Source organism: Castanea sativa, chromosome 8 (assembly GCF_040712315.1).
Source record: "Castanea sativa cultivar Marrone di Chiusa Pesio chromosome 8, ASM4071231v1".
NCBI lineage: Eukaryota > Viridiplantae > Streptophyta > Magnoliopsida > Fagales > Fagaceae > Castanea > Castanea sativa.
The window spans coordinates 20789789-20805553 of record NC_134020.1 but is presented as its reverse complement, the minus strand read 5'-3'; the positions used below and the strand labels follow the sequence as shown (position 1 = coordinate 20805553).

General features: G+C 38.5%; 1 protein-coding gene across 1 annotated transcript; it reads left to right on the top strand.

The window, feature by feature from the left end:
- The first annotated feature begins 13137 nt into the window (after positions 1-13137).
- LOC142607048 (pentatricopeptide repeat-containing protein At2g29760, chloroplastic) lies at positions 13138-15666 on the top strand. Its single transcript, XM_075778457.1, has one exon. It carries the CDS (start codon positions 13138-13140, stop codon positions 15376-15378), a length of 2241 nt encoding a protein of 746 aa, XP_075634572.1. The 3' UTR covers positions 15379-15666.
- The last annotated feature ends 99 nt before the right edge of the window (positions 15667-15765 follow it).

The following is a 15765-nucleotide window of genomic DNA, read 5'->3' as shown; positions in this document are numbered from 1 at the left end:
AACCCATTAAGGATTAGGGTTTCTGATCTACTTCTCCCACTATATAAAAGAAACCCTAAGCACATTTATAAAAGGTTTCTAAGAGAGAGAAGAGTGTGCCTCTTTTCGAATCTAGGGTTTGTACCTAAAAGCTCTCTAGAGTCTTTTTGTTTATGTTGTATGTGTGAATCTCTTGTGAGATCTAGAGGTGTTTATCTTCACATATACTTAGGGTTATCAAGAATCAAGATTATGCCAAGAACTTGATGATTATTTAGTTGCTGCATTAAGAGCTTAAAGATACACAAGCGGGAGTACTTGTGCTTACTGGGAATCCAAGAAAGAAGTAGTCCGTGGACTTGGAGCTGTCATGTGGTCGTGGTAGTAAGTTTCCTACTAGAGGTAGCAATATAATGTTAGTGGTCTAAGTCGCTATTGTTTAAACTTCAATTTCTTTATAGTGGATTCAGTTTTACCTTGAGGATAGCTAGGTTAAATCCTCCCCAATTTTTTTACCGGTTTGGTTTTCCTAGGTTATCATATCATTGTGTTTTTTATATTTTTGTTGTTTTGCATGATATGAGATATTTGTGTTAACCTAGATTTGCATAATTTACCTAAGTTAATAACTTGGCTAAATAACTAGGTTAATCTGGTTGTTTTAAGGGGTCTAAAAACGTATAATCTTGATCGTCCATTTTCTCAAATTTAGAATCCACCAAGTCCTCTTCATCGTCCTCATCTTCAACAATACCCTCAATAGGATTTACAGTGGTAGTGAAGGCATTTAGGATTCCATCATCCTCATTATCAAAATCATCTTCAGGCTCAGTGTCGCTCAAAGTAGCAGCAAGTGCCTTGCTCTTCCTAGTGGTCTTGAGATACGTAGGGCACTCTTGTTTCATGTGACTGAAGCCTTGACACCCAAAGCACTTTGGTCCTAAGGGAACAATGTACTGATCGCCATCCCTAGTATCCTTCTTTCCTTTGTTATGGTTCTTGAACTGAGACGAACTGGACTGCTTGCGGTCTTTGTCAAATCCTTTAGCATTGGGATTTTTCATAAACTTTTTGAATTGCCTTGTGATATAGGATTTCATCTTGGAATCTTCATTATTTGAAGACATATCAGTGTCACTGCTCTTGGCCTTCAATGCCATGCTCTTATCCTTACTAGATTTCCCAATCCTTGTCAAACCCAACTCATAGGTCTGCAAATTGCCAACCAGCTCAGTCAAAATTTTTTTGTCAATGTCCTTTGATTCCTCAATCGCAGTAATCTTGGCATGAAATCTCTTGGGTAGAGATTTGAGCACCTTTCTAACAATCTTGGGTTCGGGAATGGTTCCCCCAAGATTAAAGGCTGAGTTCACTATGTCCTTGAGCTTGGCATAGAACTCATCGAATGACTCATCCTCCTTCATCTTGATCTCTTCAAAGCTCGTAGTAAGCCTCTGAAGATTCGAATCTTGACAGCATTTGTTCCTTCATAGGTTGTCTAGAGGATGGTCCATGCTTCCTTTGCAGTTTTAGTAGAGGCTATCTTTTTGAACTCCTTATTCGTGACTGCACTGAATAATGCATTCAATGCCCTGCTGTTGAAATTTGCCGTCTTGATCTTAGAATCATCCTAATCGACCGGTGCTTCCTTAGGCTTGGTCCAGCCTATCTCCACAACTTACCACACTTTCCAGAATCATCTCATCTAATGACTGCAAGAAAGCTCTCATGCGTAATTTCCAGTATTCATAGTTAGTTCCATCAAATAAAGGAGGTATAATAAGAGACTGTCCTCTATCCATGAAAAACATGGGTCAATGGATGACACAGCAAAGATTAACCCTAATCAGAGTGTGCCTGCTCTGATACCACTTGATAGGCCAAGAATATATTGACCTCTTGTGATAAATTAACCAATTAATTAGCCAAGTGAATTAATTAAGTTAATTAACCTGCAATACGTGTGGTAGCACAAACAAATCACCAACTAAGTAAATATGCAGTAGAAAATAAAGTTGACACGGTGATTTGTTTCCAAATGGAGAAAATCCCAGTACCTAATACCAACCTATAGTTGAACCCTTACCCCAATACCCAATTGGACTTATTCTGTAGCAACAATCTCTCCTTTCAATGGATGGCTCCCAGTATGTGACTAACCAAATTGATGCGCAGATCCCAGTACGCGGCTTACACACCAACTTGAGAAGGATGTTAGCTGCAAATTTCTTTAGTTCATCAACACGATGAAGATCATGAAACTCCTTGGTTACAAAACCCTACGGTGTACAAACGCAGCAGCTTCTTGAAGAAGAGAAAGATGAACTAGGGCATATGTCTTCGGTTCACAATATGCTTGTGAAAATCTTTTGCATTGAAGTGCATCAATTGTGACGGCCCTTAAAACAATCATTATATATGTTTAGGGTTGTGAGAAAAGAAAGCCTAAACATCTATACACGGATTAGAGTGAAATCAGAACTGAAAATATGATTTTCTTAAATCTCAATAGATTCCTTATCTATCGAGCATCTATCGAGCATCGGGCTAATAAAGCCTTTAAAACTTGATAGATACTAGTTGTTGAGTTTTAAAATCTGGCACTTCTTCACTTGATTCTTGGACAGACTTGCATGGCTTTAACACTTGAACTTGAAACCTTGTTCCTTGAAGCATTAGACACATCCTACATCTACCCAATTCTATATTGACATATGTTCCTAACATGAATCGCATATGTTCTAATAGTAAGGACCAAATTGACCATGACCCCAAAATGTAGAGACCATAATGGTGTTTTCGCCAATTTTATAAGACGTCTAATTTGTTTTATTGGACTAAGTCCATGCGAATGAGTGAGACCATATTTAGTGTCTCTTAAAATGGTGATTTGACTTTGGAAATTAACTGTTTAGATTAAGAGTTGTACATTAAAATCAACACATTTGTTAATTTAAAGGGGGGAAAAAAACCATGCAATAAAATAGATTTCTCATTTTATTGATTAAAATTTGAATTTATATTTGATAGGGAAAAGAAATATATTGCTTTGGTCCTAGATATAATCTAAGAAAATATAGGGCTTTGATTTCTATTGACATTCTAGCAAATGAAAATTGTGTAGAATTAGACTATAAATAGGACTATAAATAAACTAAATAGTTTATGAACAACTTGAGCTTAACTCAAGAAAATGCTTATTTATGTTCATTTTTTTAGCAAACAAGTCAAGCTTAAGTTGAAGTTTAGGCTTGAATTTTGAATAATGTTAAGTTACAGAGTGAGAAAGTGTTAGACACCCATTTCGCCTAGTGAACTGGTCTTCTAGAATATGGTGGCCATGATCATGTCGTGCAATTACTATCCAAAGATCGATGTCATAAAATTTTAATTTGTTACCTTTTTAAGACTTTATAATTTAATTTTTTACTTTTAAAACTACAAGATTAAATTTGTTACACCAATAAACTACAAAGTTTAAAATGAGATATACAATATAACTCCTTTTTCTTTTCTTAAAAATGTAATATACCCTTTATTTTTCTATCTACCTTGCTTATCTCTTTTGATTTTCCTTCTCTTCTGCTGAAGAACTTAAACTAAAAAAAAATCAGCTGAAAGAGTTGGAAGCATGTCATTTTCCGCTACAACAAAAATACCTACATTGACGAATCACTATCTACGTGGTTATTAATCACTATCATAGGGCATTAGAATCATAAAGGATTGGACGAGTGTCTCTATCTGATCGCCACTATTAACGATGGGAGTAGAACCTAGACGTGCAAATCAATCAAATACATATTAGCATTTCCCTTAGAAATAGTAAACAAGATAAATATCTGTAGGGTTACATTGCCACTTATCCTATCCTACTTGACAAAATGGACTTGTTCTAGCTCTATATTGGAAAATGGCATGAAGAGATTTGGCCTATTCTCCAAACCAAGAACCCTCCAAGAACCATAAAAGGATTGGACGGGAGTGTCTTTGTTTGATCACTACTATTAAATATGGGAGTAGACCCTAGACGTGCAAATCAATTAAACACATATTAGCATTTTCCTTAGAAATAATAAACAAGATAAATATCTGTAGGGTTACATTGCCACTTATCCTATCTTGCTTGACAAAATGGACTTGTTCTCGCTCTATATAGGAAAATGGCATGAAGAGATTTGGCCCATTCTCAAAACCAAGAACCCTTCAAGAACCATAAGAGGATTGAACAGGAGTGTCTCTGTTTGATTACTACTATTAATTATGGGAGTAGACCCTAGATGTGCAAATCAATCATACACATATTAGCATTTTCCTTAGAAATAGTAAACAAGATAAATATCTGTAGGGTTACATTGCCACTTATCCTATCCTACTTGAAAAAATGGACTTGTTCTCGCTCTATATAAGAAAATGGCATGAAGAGATTTGGCTCATTCTCAAAACCAAGAACCCTCTTTGCCAATAGACATCAACTTCATAAACATCGCCCCATATTGTTGGCTTTTTGCATTTTTACAACACAAAACTCGGGGAGTAGCACAATCTAATGACTTTGGAGGTAGTTTATTGTATGCTTACTGATTGGATTAGTATTTAATGAGCGTTGAACCTGGCTAGTGGGGCTCAAATCACATAACTAATAGCTAACAACTACTTTATAAACCCATCCAATAACTACTCATGACTGTGGAGGAAATTTATTGTATGCTTACTGATTGGATTATTATTTAATGATCTTTGAACTTGGCTGGCGGGGCTCAAATCATATAACTAATTGCTAACTACTTCGTAGACCCACCCAATAACTACTCGCTCCATGATGTCTCTTTTTATTGGTGCCAAATAAATTGAACGGACATGAACAATAAATTGTAACCAAGTTGGGGCATTAAAATGGTTGGATGTATACCAAGATTGCCTAGGTGGGATGTGGTTAATATGTTGATTTATCCAATATGGAGTCTAATATTTAGCATGCCTCTTGGCCTTGGGTTAAAGGGCTCCCCCACCCCAACTATTGCTAGCAGTTTTGTGAGATGGCGTGTTCTGTTGATAAAAAAAGAAAAAAGAAAAAAGAAAAAAAAAAAGGGCTCCCCCATCCACAATGGATGGGTAGCCCACACATCTCAAATTAAAAAAGTAAACAAATAAATAAATTGCACGGACATGAACAATATATTCCTATATTTTATTTCCATGATCTGGATTCATATATAAATAATAAAAAAATCATGTTAACACTTTTTGCTAATATGGACCCGAACGCCCAAGGCAGGAAAAGCCCTATTGAGGACAAAATTTTCACACCACATGGCTTTATTTCATTGGCAACCTGCACCACATTAACATATTATGGATTTTGGGAAAATCTATTTTAAAACCCAAAGGATCCCATATTTATACAAAATGATGCCAAAGCCCATGGTCCAAAATCCATGGCGATATTATCTCATCAAAGCCCATGAGTCAAGCTCATGGCATAACATCTCATTTTCAGCTTATAATCCATGCTCATGAGTCTCATCAGAGGAATTTTGGGAGTCGTGGTTTGGAGGGCTAAGAAGTATGTTTAGTAAAGCTCCAGTGATTTAAAGTTGATAAAGGAAACATGTTGCTTGGCATGTTTTCCCCAATTCCCTGAACTCTGACGAGTCAATGTGCAATATGTAACATTTGGTAAGCCTCTTATATCACATAACACTTAAAATAATAAAATTCTTCATTGCTCTTTACCTACAAATTAATATTCATCATATAATTTAATTATATTCTCTCATATAAACTATTTTCATCAATACCAAACACATGCCTAAATCTTATTGGCTATCTTTATATAATATCTCATCCAACATTAAATGCTCTTCTTGCTCTCCAAGATTTGGTCATAATACAAAGAGACCATAATTACATCGTTAAAGTTTCATCAAATTCCAACTAATGAGTCAATTACTTACCAAAATTATATTGTAATAAGACCATGGACTAAGCCTAGAATTTTCTAAAACAAAAAACTTAGCCAAAAATACCAGCAACAGCTTCAACAAAAACTGCTTTAACTCCAACAGAATCTCCAACAACTGACACATGTCCAAAAGTGACATCGTCAAACCATTAATACCCAATCCCAGCAGCTTGTTGCCATACCTAAAGAAGCAAATATCCTATAAAAGAAATCCTACTAAGGCCCCATAGTATTGGCTTTTGAAGGAATAGAAGCTGTACAAACGCTCATACTCAGGCCCTTATCTACTATGCGTTCATCCAAAGGCAGTTGAAACATTGCTAGAAGAGCTCCACGACGGAATTTGTGGCAGTCACATCGGAGGAAGGTCTTTGTTGCATAGAGCACTAACTCAAGGATACTGGTGGCCGAGCATGTAAAAGTCCTCTCCAGAGTTCGTTAAAAATGTGATTAATGCCAAAGATATGCCCCAAAAATTCATCAACCAGGAGGAACACTCAATCCCCTGACCAGCCTATGGCCCTTTGCATAATGGAGATTGGATGTTGTAGGGACACTACCAAAGGCTACTCGCAGCCAGCGATACCTCCTCATTGCAACTAACTGTTTCACCAAGTGGGTCAAAGCTAAGCCTCTTGCCGACATCCGAGATCAAGATGTGAAGAAGTTTGTGTGACCAAATACTGTTACAAGATTTAGAAACCCAAATACTCTCATATAGGACAACGGCCTTCAGTTTGATAGTAAAGCCTTTCGAAGGTATTGTTGTGGGTTGGGCATAAAAAACAGATATTCCACTCTAGTATATCCACAATGCAACGGCCAAGTTGAGGCTACTAATAAAGTGATCGTGGATGGATTGAAGAAAAAGTTGGAAAAAGCAAAAGGTAAATGGGTGGACGAGCTACCCCACGTTCTATGGGCGTACCGCACTATTCCGAGAAGATTGACTGGAGAAACCCCTTCTCTATGACATACGGTTCCGAGGTAGTCATCCCTCTCAAGACGGGCCTCCCAAAAATGAGAACTGACCAGTTTGATAGCAACAAGAACGAACAACTTCTTTCCAACAGCTTGGACTTAGACGAGGAGCGAAGGGAAGTTGCCACCGTTAGATTGGCACAATATCAACAGAAGCTTGGGCAAGGATATGAGAAGGGTGTCAAAATAAGAGCCTTTGTGCCAAGGGACCTCGTCTTGAGAAAAGTTGTTGGAAGCGTGAAAAATCCTGCTTAGGGAAAACTAGGGCCTAATTGGGAAGGACCATACCAGATAACTTTTGTAACCGGAATAGGAGCCTATCGTTTAGAAGATCTAGACGAAATCCCGGTTCCTCGACCTTGGAATGTAAATAACTTGCGAAAGTATTACTATTAATGCAAAGTTTTATGTTCGTTTACATTCATATATTTAACTTTAACTTATTTACAAAATCTGTTCTCTTATCTTTTTTGTTGAACTTAATCCTACCCGCTGACTCGGGATAAAAAAACCTAAGGGTTAAATAGAACCTCGGTCAAGTTAGATTCCTTAGATCACCTACCTTAGGTAAATTAACACCTAAAAGCCTAAGGATTAAACAGAACCTTGGCCAGGTTAGATTCCTCAAATCACCTACCTTAGGTAAATTAACACCTAAAAATCCTAAGGGTTAAACAGAACCTCAGCCAGGTTAGATTCTTCGAATCACTTGCCTTGGGTTAATTAACGCCTAAAAAACCTAAGGGTAAATAGAATCTCACTCAAACTAGACTCTTCTGATCACCTGCCTTAGATGAATTAGTAGCTAAGTGGATGACTGGGGTAAGGCCATGGGAAAGAGTGGCCATTAGGGGGCGGAAATTGAAGAAGCCAACGATAGAGAAAAGATCTTCATTGATTAATATAATAAAAACAAAAAAGGATGATAGAAAATAAAGAAGGATAATAGCAAAAAGGCCCCTTTATGGGCTAGATTTTATGAAAAAGAAAGATAACCAAGCCCCTATTACAAGAATCCTAAGGAAGTCCTACTCCTACTTCTCTTTTTCTTGTACATTCGACCCATCATTTTTGTTAGCTTCTTGGGAACTCCGTTCTTCAGCAGTGACCTATGAAGCTGAGGGTGCAGTATCGCCTTAAGTAGGGCTTTTTTCCTTAGTAAAAGCTAGCAGGGCTGAAAGAGTAACGTTACCTTGAGTAGGACTCGATGCCTCAATTGAAGACTGTAGGGCTGAAGGAGCAACGCTACCAAGGATAGGAGTGGCTGCTTTAACCTTGAGAGCAGGGGGATATACCACCTTCTCAAGATACCTTAACTCCGAGGACTAATCTACCCTAGCAACGTTCAGTGCCTTGACCTAAGTCCGTAGGTGAAAACCTTGGCATACAGCAATAAGCTGAGCTTTGAGATAAGCCTTGGTCTCTATCTGCCCCAGGTTTTAGGTGATGGAAAAATATATGTTTGTATCGCATACAAAACATATGCAGCGGAAAAACAAAGGATTTACTTCATTCATAAATGTTAATATGCACCATGTAAGTTTCAGAATATAAGAACAAAAGAGTGTGCCTTGGAGCGGTGAGTTTCAAAACCGAAGATTCGAAGTACTTGGGAACACTTTCAATCTTCACTCCAATTCCACTAACGCCCAAGATGTGTGGTCTCTAAATCAGTTTACAAAGGGATAATGTCTAAGTGTCTAACACTTACATGTAAACCACTTCACAATGATGTTCTTTTTAATTTTTTTTTACAGAAAATTATGTATATTTCTCCATTTGTATCTAACTGATTATCTAATTAGGCTGACATTTTGGGTCTTTTCAATTGGGCTTAAGTGTATGACTTGGAGTGGGACCAAGAGGAACCAATAAGACATTAGCTCCAATGGGCCTTGAACTTTTCTGTTAACTCTTGAAAAGTCCAAAGTTACCATTAATTATATTTAATACCACTATATAAATATAATTGCACTCTAGGCCTTATTTATAAATTATATCCCAAGACTCTATTGTACATGCACCCCCTTCATAAAATATTCATAGTAATACAAAGTCATTAATGTAGACTGCCACTTTGTAGATTACTACATCTTAATTCCTTGAGTACCCAATTTAAACCTTTAAAGTTATTCATTATATATTTATGAAAACCAATTCCATAAATATATACTTTAGTAACTCCTTACTAAAGTGGTTAGGCCTAACTCTCTGAATAACTAAACCCATTAAACTTATCTCAATGGAATATCTTATATCTCTGTTAAAAGACTATGAATTCAATCTTGAGAATATATGTTCCATCAACACTAAATGTTGCTGCCCAACATACTGAGGTTTTGACCGTTAGGATAGATCTCACTCCTGATATATCAAAGCAACCTACATCTCATGATCAGGTCCATTATTCTCTCAGGATTAAGAATTCATGTAAATATAAGTCGTGAGTTTATTATTCATTTGACAGTCATTAAGAGAATAATAAATCTCACAGCGGCCCAGTTCAATATGTTTTAACTCTTAAAACATATTAACATACCAACTAGAAATCTCCATTTCCATGATCAACATAAATCATCTTAGTTGATATATTATAGCCTTCACAGATGAAATGCCCAATTTCATCACCGACTACGAACTATAATTCTGAGTTTACAAAGAACTTGTGATTTATATCTTCTATGACTTTTCATATAAATCACATACAATGCATCTCATGGATTATATGACAATATCCCAATATTCATGTTACCATTATTCTTAGATAATAATAAAACAACTTTATTAATCACAACATTAAGTCATACATAATGTTATACATAGCATCATACAATAGGATAAAGGGCACTAATCCTAACAATAGGCTACTTGCTTGGCCCTAGTAATGGCCTCATCCTTCTGCTTCAGCTCCATGGTCAGTTCCTCAATTTTTTTTTGAGTAAGGACAAGCTATCCTTTAGCTTCTTTCAAATGACAAAGCTGCTCTTGGGCTTGCCTCTCAGAGCTTTCTATGGATGCCTCGGCACTTTTCTGAGCTTTTTCGCACTCGGCCAGTTTGGCAAGAGTCTTTTTCAGCTTTTACTCGGACTGGGCCTCGGCCTTATAGGCGGCATAACGCTTGGCCTCCTCCTCTTTTCGCTCAAACATGTGTGTGTGTGTGTGTGTGTGTGTGTGTGTGTGTGTGTGTACAAGAAATAATGGGTGTGGGTATACCAAGGCTAAAACCCTTTTTAAGGATAGAAACATTTCATGCTTCTTTAGATTTCGAAGCATTACCATATCCCGGGGCAACAGAAGCACTTGTTCCACGACATTGGCCATGAAACCCGACCTTCCATAATCAAAATTTCGGATAGAGGAATATGAGGGAAGAGGAGCCCCATCCAAAACCAAAGGAGGATTCCAGAATGGAACCCGAGACTAACGTTCAGGGATGGTCTTAGTAATCTCCCCAACCTCCTCTGCTATGCTCAACTGGCCTTTGAACCCCTAATTTGCTTTGAGGGGTTTCTTCTTGGATATCCCCCTCTTTAATAACCCCATTTCTAGCTTTGTTGTCCCTCTTTCTCTTATTGTCAACGGGATCAATTTGAGGAGAAGGAGCAGGAGTAGGAGTAGGAGGCCTTGGTACCACTGAAATCTCAGGGGTAGCCTCACCGACATGAGATTCTAGCAAGGACAGTACGTCGGGCACTCTTTTCTCAATCACCATGCCTTCAGGAACTTGAATAGCCTCTTGGTTGGGCCTAACTACAGCGACAAATGAAGTAGAGGTTGTTGTCGTGTCCTCGGTCATGTCAAAATGATAAAAAACCTCAAAGTCCTTCTCATGGACAACGCCTTTGAAATCTTCTTCCTCGGCCCCTTCAAATTGGACCTCGACTTCATCCTCAGAGGATATAGGTTCCTCACACTCAGTGATAAGTTGGGCCACCTGATGTGCAAAGAGCTTTACATAATGAGTTCCAACGGGAGGGGGTTTTTGGATGAACCCTACAACAGGCATGTCGATCCTTACAAGACGAGCGTCCTTAGCCTTGCTTACGTGCTTTGGACTCTGAAAATGGGAGGATATTGGCTTGAATCCAAGGATGAAGTGTACAGCTCGGAGTTGGCCATCATTATGGAAGAAGATCTCGGATATTAAAATTTTGTTGAGATCCGTGAAATTCACCAAGCTCCGTCTCTTTGCAGTGGCCTTTTTATCTAAAAAATACATAATAAAAAAAAGTAAGATAGAAAAGATCAGAGATATGAAAAAAATAAAAATAAAAAAATAAAAAAGATTTTTTCCTAGCAGATGAGGTTCAACTTTACGGGTATTCCTAAGCCACACCACCTAGTGTACCATCCTTGGTCGAACAGTGCAGCCCATCATGCCACTCTCTCAAAACGATGAGGAAGTCCTCATCCATGCCTTTATTGGTCTCGAGAAGGCAAGAATTTAATCTAATGGAGGGGACCCTAGTTTTAAGGTAATATCTCATCTCTTTATTATTTTGACAACTATATATCCAATTGATATCGTGGTGAGTTAGGCTTACACCCATCTTATTGTTCAGTGCGTCCACACTACCTAATATTCTAAATATATTAGGGGCGCACTGAGTAGGACAAAGCCTGAAAAGGAACAAAAAATCTTTGGTTACTTTACCCATAGGAATCCTTATCCCCCTTTCTATAAAAGCAATTGTAGGGATTGCTATAGCCCCGGAAGGCCTTTTCTCATGCCACTCTCCTAAGTTACAATGTTCTATGGTGACATCACTTGGGACTTTGTATTGTTTTATAAATTCTTCCCTTTGCTCGGGGTATCGACTAATCTAAAGAACCAACTCATTCTAAGAAGTGGAAGAAAGAAGGAATGTCTTGATCCTAATAAAAAGAAGAATGTCGAGATAGTTACAAGGAAATAAAAGAGAAAGGGGCTCCTCGGACGAGTTTTCTAGAGTGAGACTAATTTTCGCTCAAAATAAAAGTGAACAAAAATCACTCCCCCTCCTCTTTATATAGAGGTGAAAAAGGAGCCGCAATTTTCCTACTTCTTTAATTCGAAGGATTAGGATCGTTGGATCTTAATATCATCGTAGAACGTGGGAGATAGGGAGCTGTCTACAGCATTTACTGCTGCATTGTGGATTTCGAAGCGTCAAGAGCGTGTCTCAGTTAGTTGAAAAGACATCCCTATATGGGAACACATCTGCAACGTGCCAAGTAACTCCCCACGACTACCAAAACCATCCTGCCCTAGAAGGAACGGGAAGTGAGGTTTTGGGGGCTATTGTGGGAGGACGAGAAACCGAGGACAGGAATGAGCAAGAAGTGGTCAAGACCAAGGGGTACACCATGGGAAGTTCTGTCAAGGAGTCCTCGGAGCATATATGATAACACAACCACAAACCCGAGAAGATTGGAGTGCCCGAGGATCCCAAGGATACAGATACATCCTTGGAAGGGCCAAGGTCTAGTTCCAAAGACCACCACACATGCAACTGAGGAAAGGAAGGAAGGTTTGTCATTAAGCAAATGAAGGAAGAGTACAGATAAAGCATCCATCACCTCCACATTCAATACTCTGCACCTACTTAGCTAGTCTTATAAATGGTGAAATGACCCCTAAACAGTGTCATCACAACTCACAAACCTAACAGAGAAACCTTCTAATAAGGCCCTGATGAGACAAGTATTTGAGGAAATAAGCCTTGGCCTTCCAAGTGGAAGACCAGGATACAACTTGGATGATTATATAAAGGAAAGAGATCCCTACGCAGAAGGGGGTCGAGAATTGTAAAGAAGAGAAATAAAGTAAATTAGAGAGTGAGAATATTATCGTGCAAGAACAAATGTTAACCTTCACCTCGGCCTAAAACCAAGGAACATTGTTAAATTAATCCCAGACATATATTGTTCTGCTTTTCCTAACTTACATATATACTAAGCACACATTTCAATATCACTCTATTAACTTGTTAAAAAAAAGAAAAGAAACCAAGATTAATTGACATCCCATCTCTATAAATTAATTGTATGTGGTTGAAATTTAACTCAGCCAATTTCAGCCAGCCACAATAATAATAATAATAATAATAATAATAATAATAATAATAATAATATATTTTTTTTCTTCTTAAGCATACTTTTTATAAGATATCTACTTATAATATTTATAAATTGAAGAAAAAATCGGCCAATAAAATGGAATTGGTTGTCAAATGAGCCAAAAACTGATGGCAACTCAAAGCACCCCACCTGTCTCTCTACCACGTCACTCCAAGTCCATCAACCCAAACCCGTACCCGCTCTCCCCAACTGTCAATAACGACCGGTATCCACTACTATCACTGATCAACCAATGCAACAGTACGAAGCAGCTAAAGCAAGTCCATGCCCAAATGCTCCGTACAGGTCTCTTCTTCGACTCTTTTTCAGCCGGCAAGCTCATCACTGCCTCTGCTCTCTCATCCTTCTCCAGCCTCGACTACGCCCGCCAGGTGTTCGATCAAATTCCTCAACCAAATCTTTTTACTTGGAACACTCTCATTCGTGCTTATGCGTCCAGCCCTGACCCCATTCAGAGCCTTCTAGTCTTTCTACAACTGCTTCATCACTGTGAACATTTTCCTGACAAATTCACTTTTCCTTTCGTGATCAAAGCGGCTTCAGAACTCAAAGCTTTCCGGGTTGGGAGAGCGTTTCATGGGATGGCGATTAAAGCGTTGCTTAGTTCGGATGTCTATATTCTGAATTCACTCGTGCATTTTTATGGTTCGTGTGGGGATTTGGATTTGGCGTATGCAGTGTTTGTGAAAACTCCGCAAAAAGATGTGGTTTCTTGGAATTCTATGATCACAGCTCTTGCACAAGGGGGTTGTCCTGAAGAGGCATTAGAGTTATTCAGGGGAATGGAGAAGGAGAATGTGAAGCCGAATGATGTGACAATGGTGGGTGTTCTTTCGGCTTGCACGAAGAAGTTGGATTTGGAGTTTGGGAGGTGGGTGTGTTCCTATATTGAAAGGAATGAGATTAATGTGAACTTGACTCTAAGTAATGCAATGCTGGATATGTATATGAAATGTGGGAGCTTTGAAGATGCAAAAAGATTGTTTGATAAGATGCAAGAGAAGGATATTTTCTCTTGGACAACTATGCTTGATGGATATGCTAAGTTAGGGGAATATGATGAGGCTCGACATGTTTTTGATGCAATGCCTAGTAAAGATATAGCTGCATGGAATGCACTGATTTCCGCTTTTGAACAGGATGGCAAGCCAAAGGAGGCTTTGGCTGTTTTTCGTGAATTGCAGCTCAGTAAGGATGCAAAACCAGATGAGGTCACTCTTGTTTGTGCTCTATCAGCTTCTGCTCAGTTAGGAGCAATGGATTTGGGCAGGTGGATCGATGTGTACATAAAGAAGCATGGGATTAAGTTAAATTGTCATCTCACGACCTCTCTTATTGACATGTATGCTAAGTGTGGGGATCTAGAGAAAGCACTTGAGGTATTTTATTCGGCTGAAAGAAAAGATGTGTTTGTTTGGAGTGCCACCATTGCTGGTCTGGCAATGCATGGCCATGGGAGGGCTGCATTAGATTTGTTCTCAAAGATGTTAGAAGCTAAGGTCAAGCCCAATGCTGTGACTTTCACCAATGTATTATGCGCCTGTAGCCACACAGGATTAGTAAACGAGGGACAAAGGTTATTCTATCAAATGGAGCCAGTTTATGGGGTTCTTCCTGGAGAGAAGCATTATGCTTGCATGGTTGATATTCTTGGTCGTTCAGGCCATCTGCAAGAAGCTGTCAAATTGATAGAGAAAATGCCCATACTTCCTACTGCTTCTGTATGGGGGGCTCTGCTTGGGGCCTGTAGACTTCATGGGAATATTGAGCTTGCTGAGCAGGCTTGTAGCCATTTGCTTGAGTTGGACCCTAGAAATCATGGAGCCTATGTGCTTTTGTCGAACATATATGCTAAAACAGGGAAATGGGATAGAGTTTCAGGGTTAAGGAAGATTATGAGAGATTTTGGACTAAAGAAAGAGCCAGGTTGTAGTTCAATTGAGGTCAATGGAATTGTTCATGAGTTTCTAGTTGGTGATAATTCTCACAAGCTATCTAAGGAAATCTACTCAAAATTGGATGAGATTACAGCAAAATTAAAGTCAGTCGGTTATGTGCCAAACAAGTCCCATCTCCTGCAACTTGTTGAAGAAGAAGACATGAAAGAGCAGGCCCTAAACCTTCACAGTGAGAAGTTAGCAATTGCCTATGGACTTATTAGTATGGGCCCATCTCAACCGATTCGAGTTGTGAAGAATCTTCGTGTTTGTGGGGACTGTCACTCAGTTGCTAAGCTCATATCTGGGCTTTATGATAGAGAGATACTTCTAAGAGACCGTTATCGCTTCCATCATTTTAGAGGAGGAAATTGCTCATGTATGGATTATTGGTGAATGTGAACAGCATTGGCTGTGAAAATCTCACATCATCCATCTAGAATGATACTTTCGCTGCCTAAATAATTGTTGAACCAGCAAGAATTCAGTCAAACTAGGGATTAAGCTAATGGCCCCATGTGGACTACAGCATAGATCTAGAGAGTAATGACAAATTGTACTCACACACAAGAAAGGAAACCAGTGATGAATTGTCAATTGGGGGCATTTCTGTAGAGGTTGAGTTGCCTTTTGAGAGCTTATTTGGAATATTCAGATCTTGCACAAAAAAGTTTAGTTTTTTTACTCATTTTATGTTATTAATGTAGAGATTTTTGAATACGATAGACTCTCGAATTACTAGAGCATTAAAGACAAATATCTAGTATAAAAGATGTCAAATTA

Coding starts and splice junctions, on each gene's coding strand:
- LOC142607048 (XM_075778457.1), top strand. CDS start 13,138: ATGAGCCAAAAACTGATGGCAACTCAAAGCACCCCACCTGTCTCTCTA.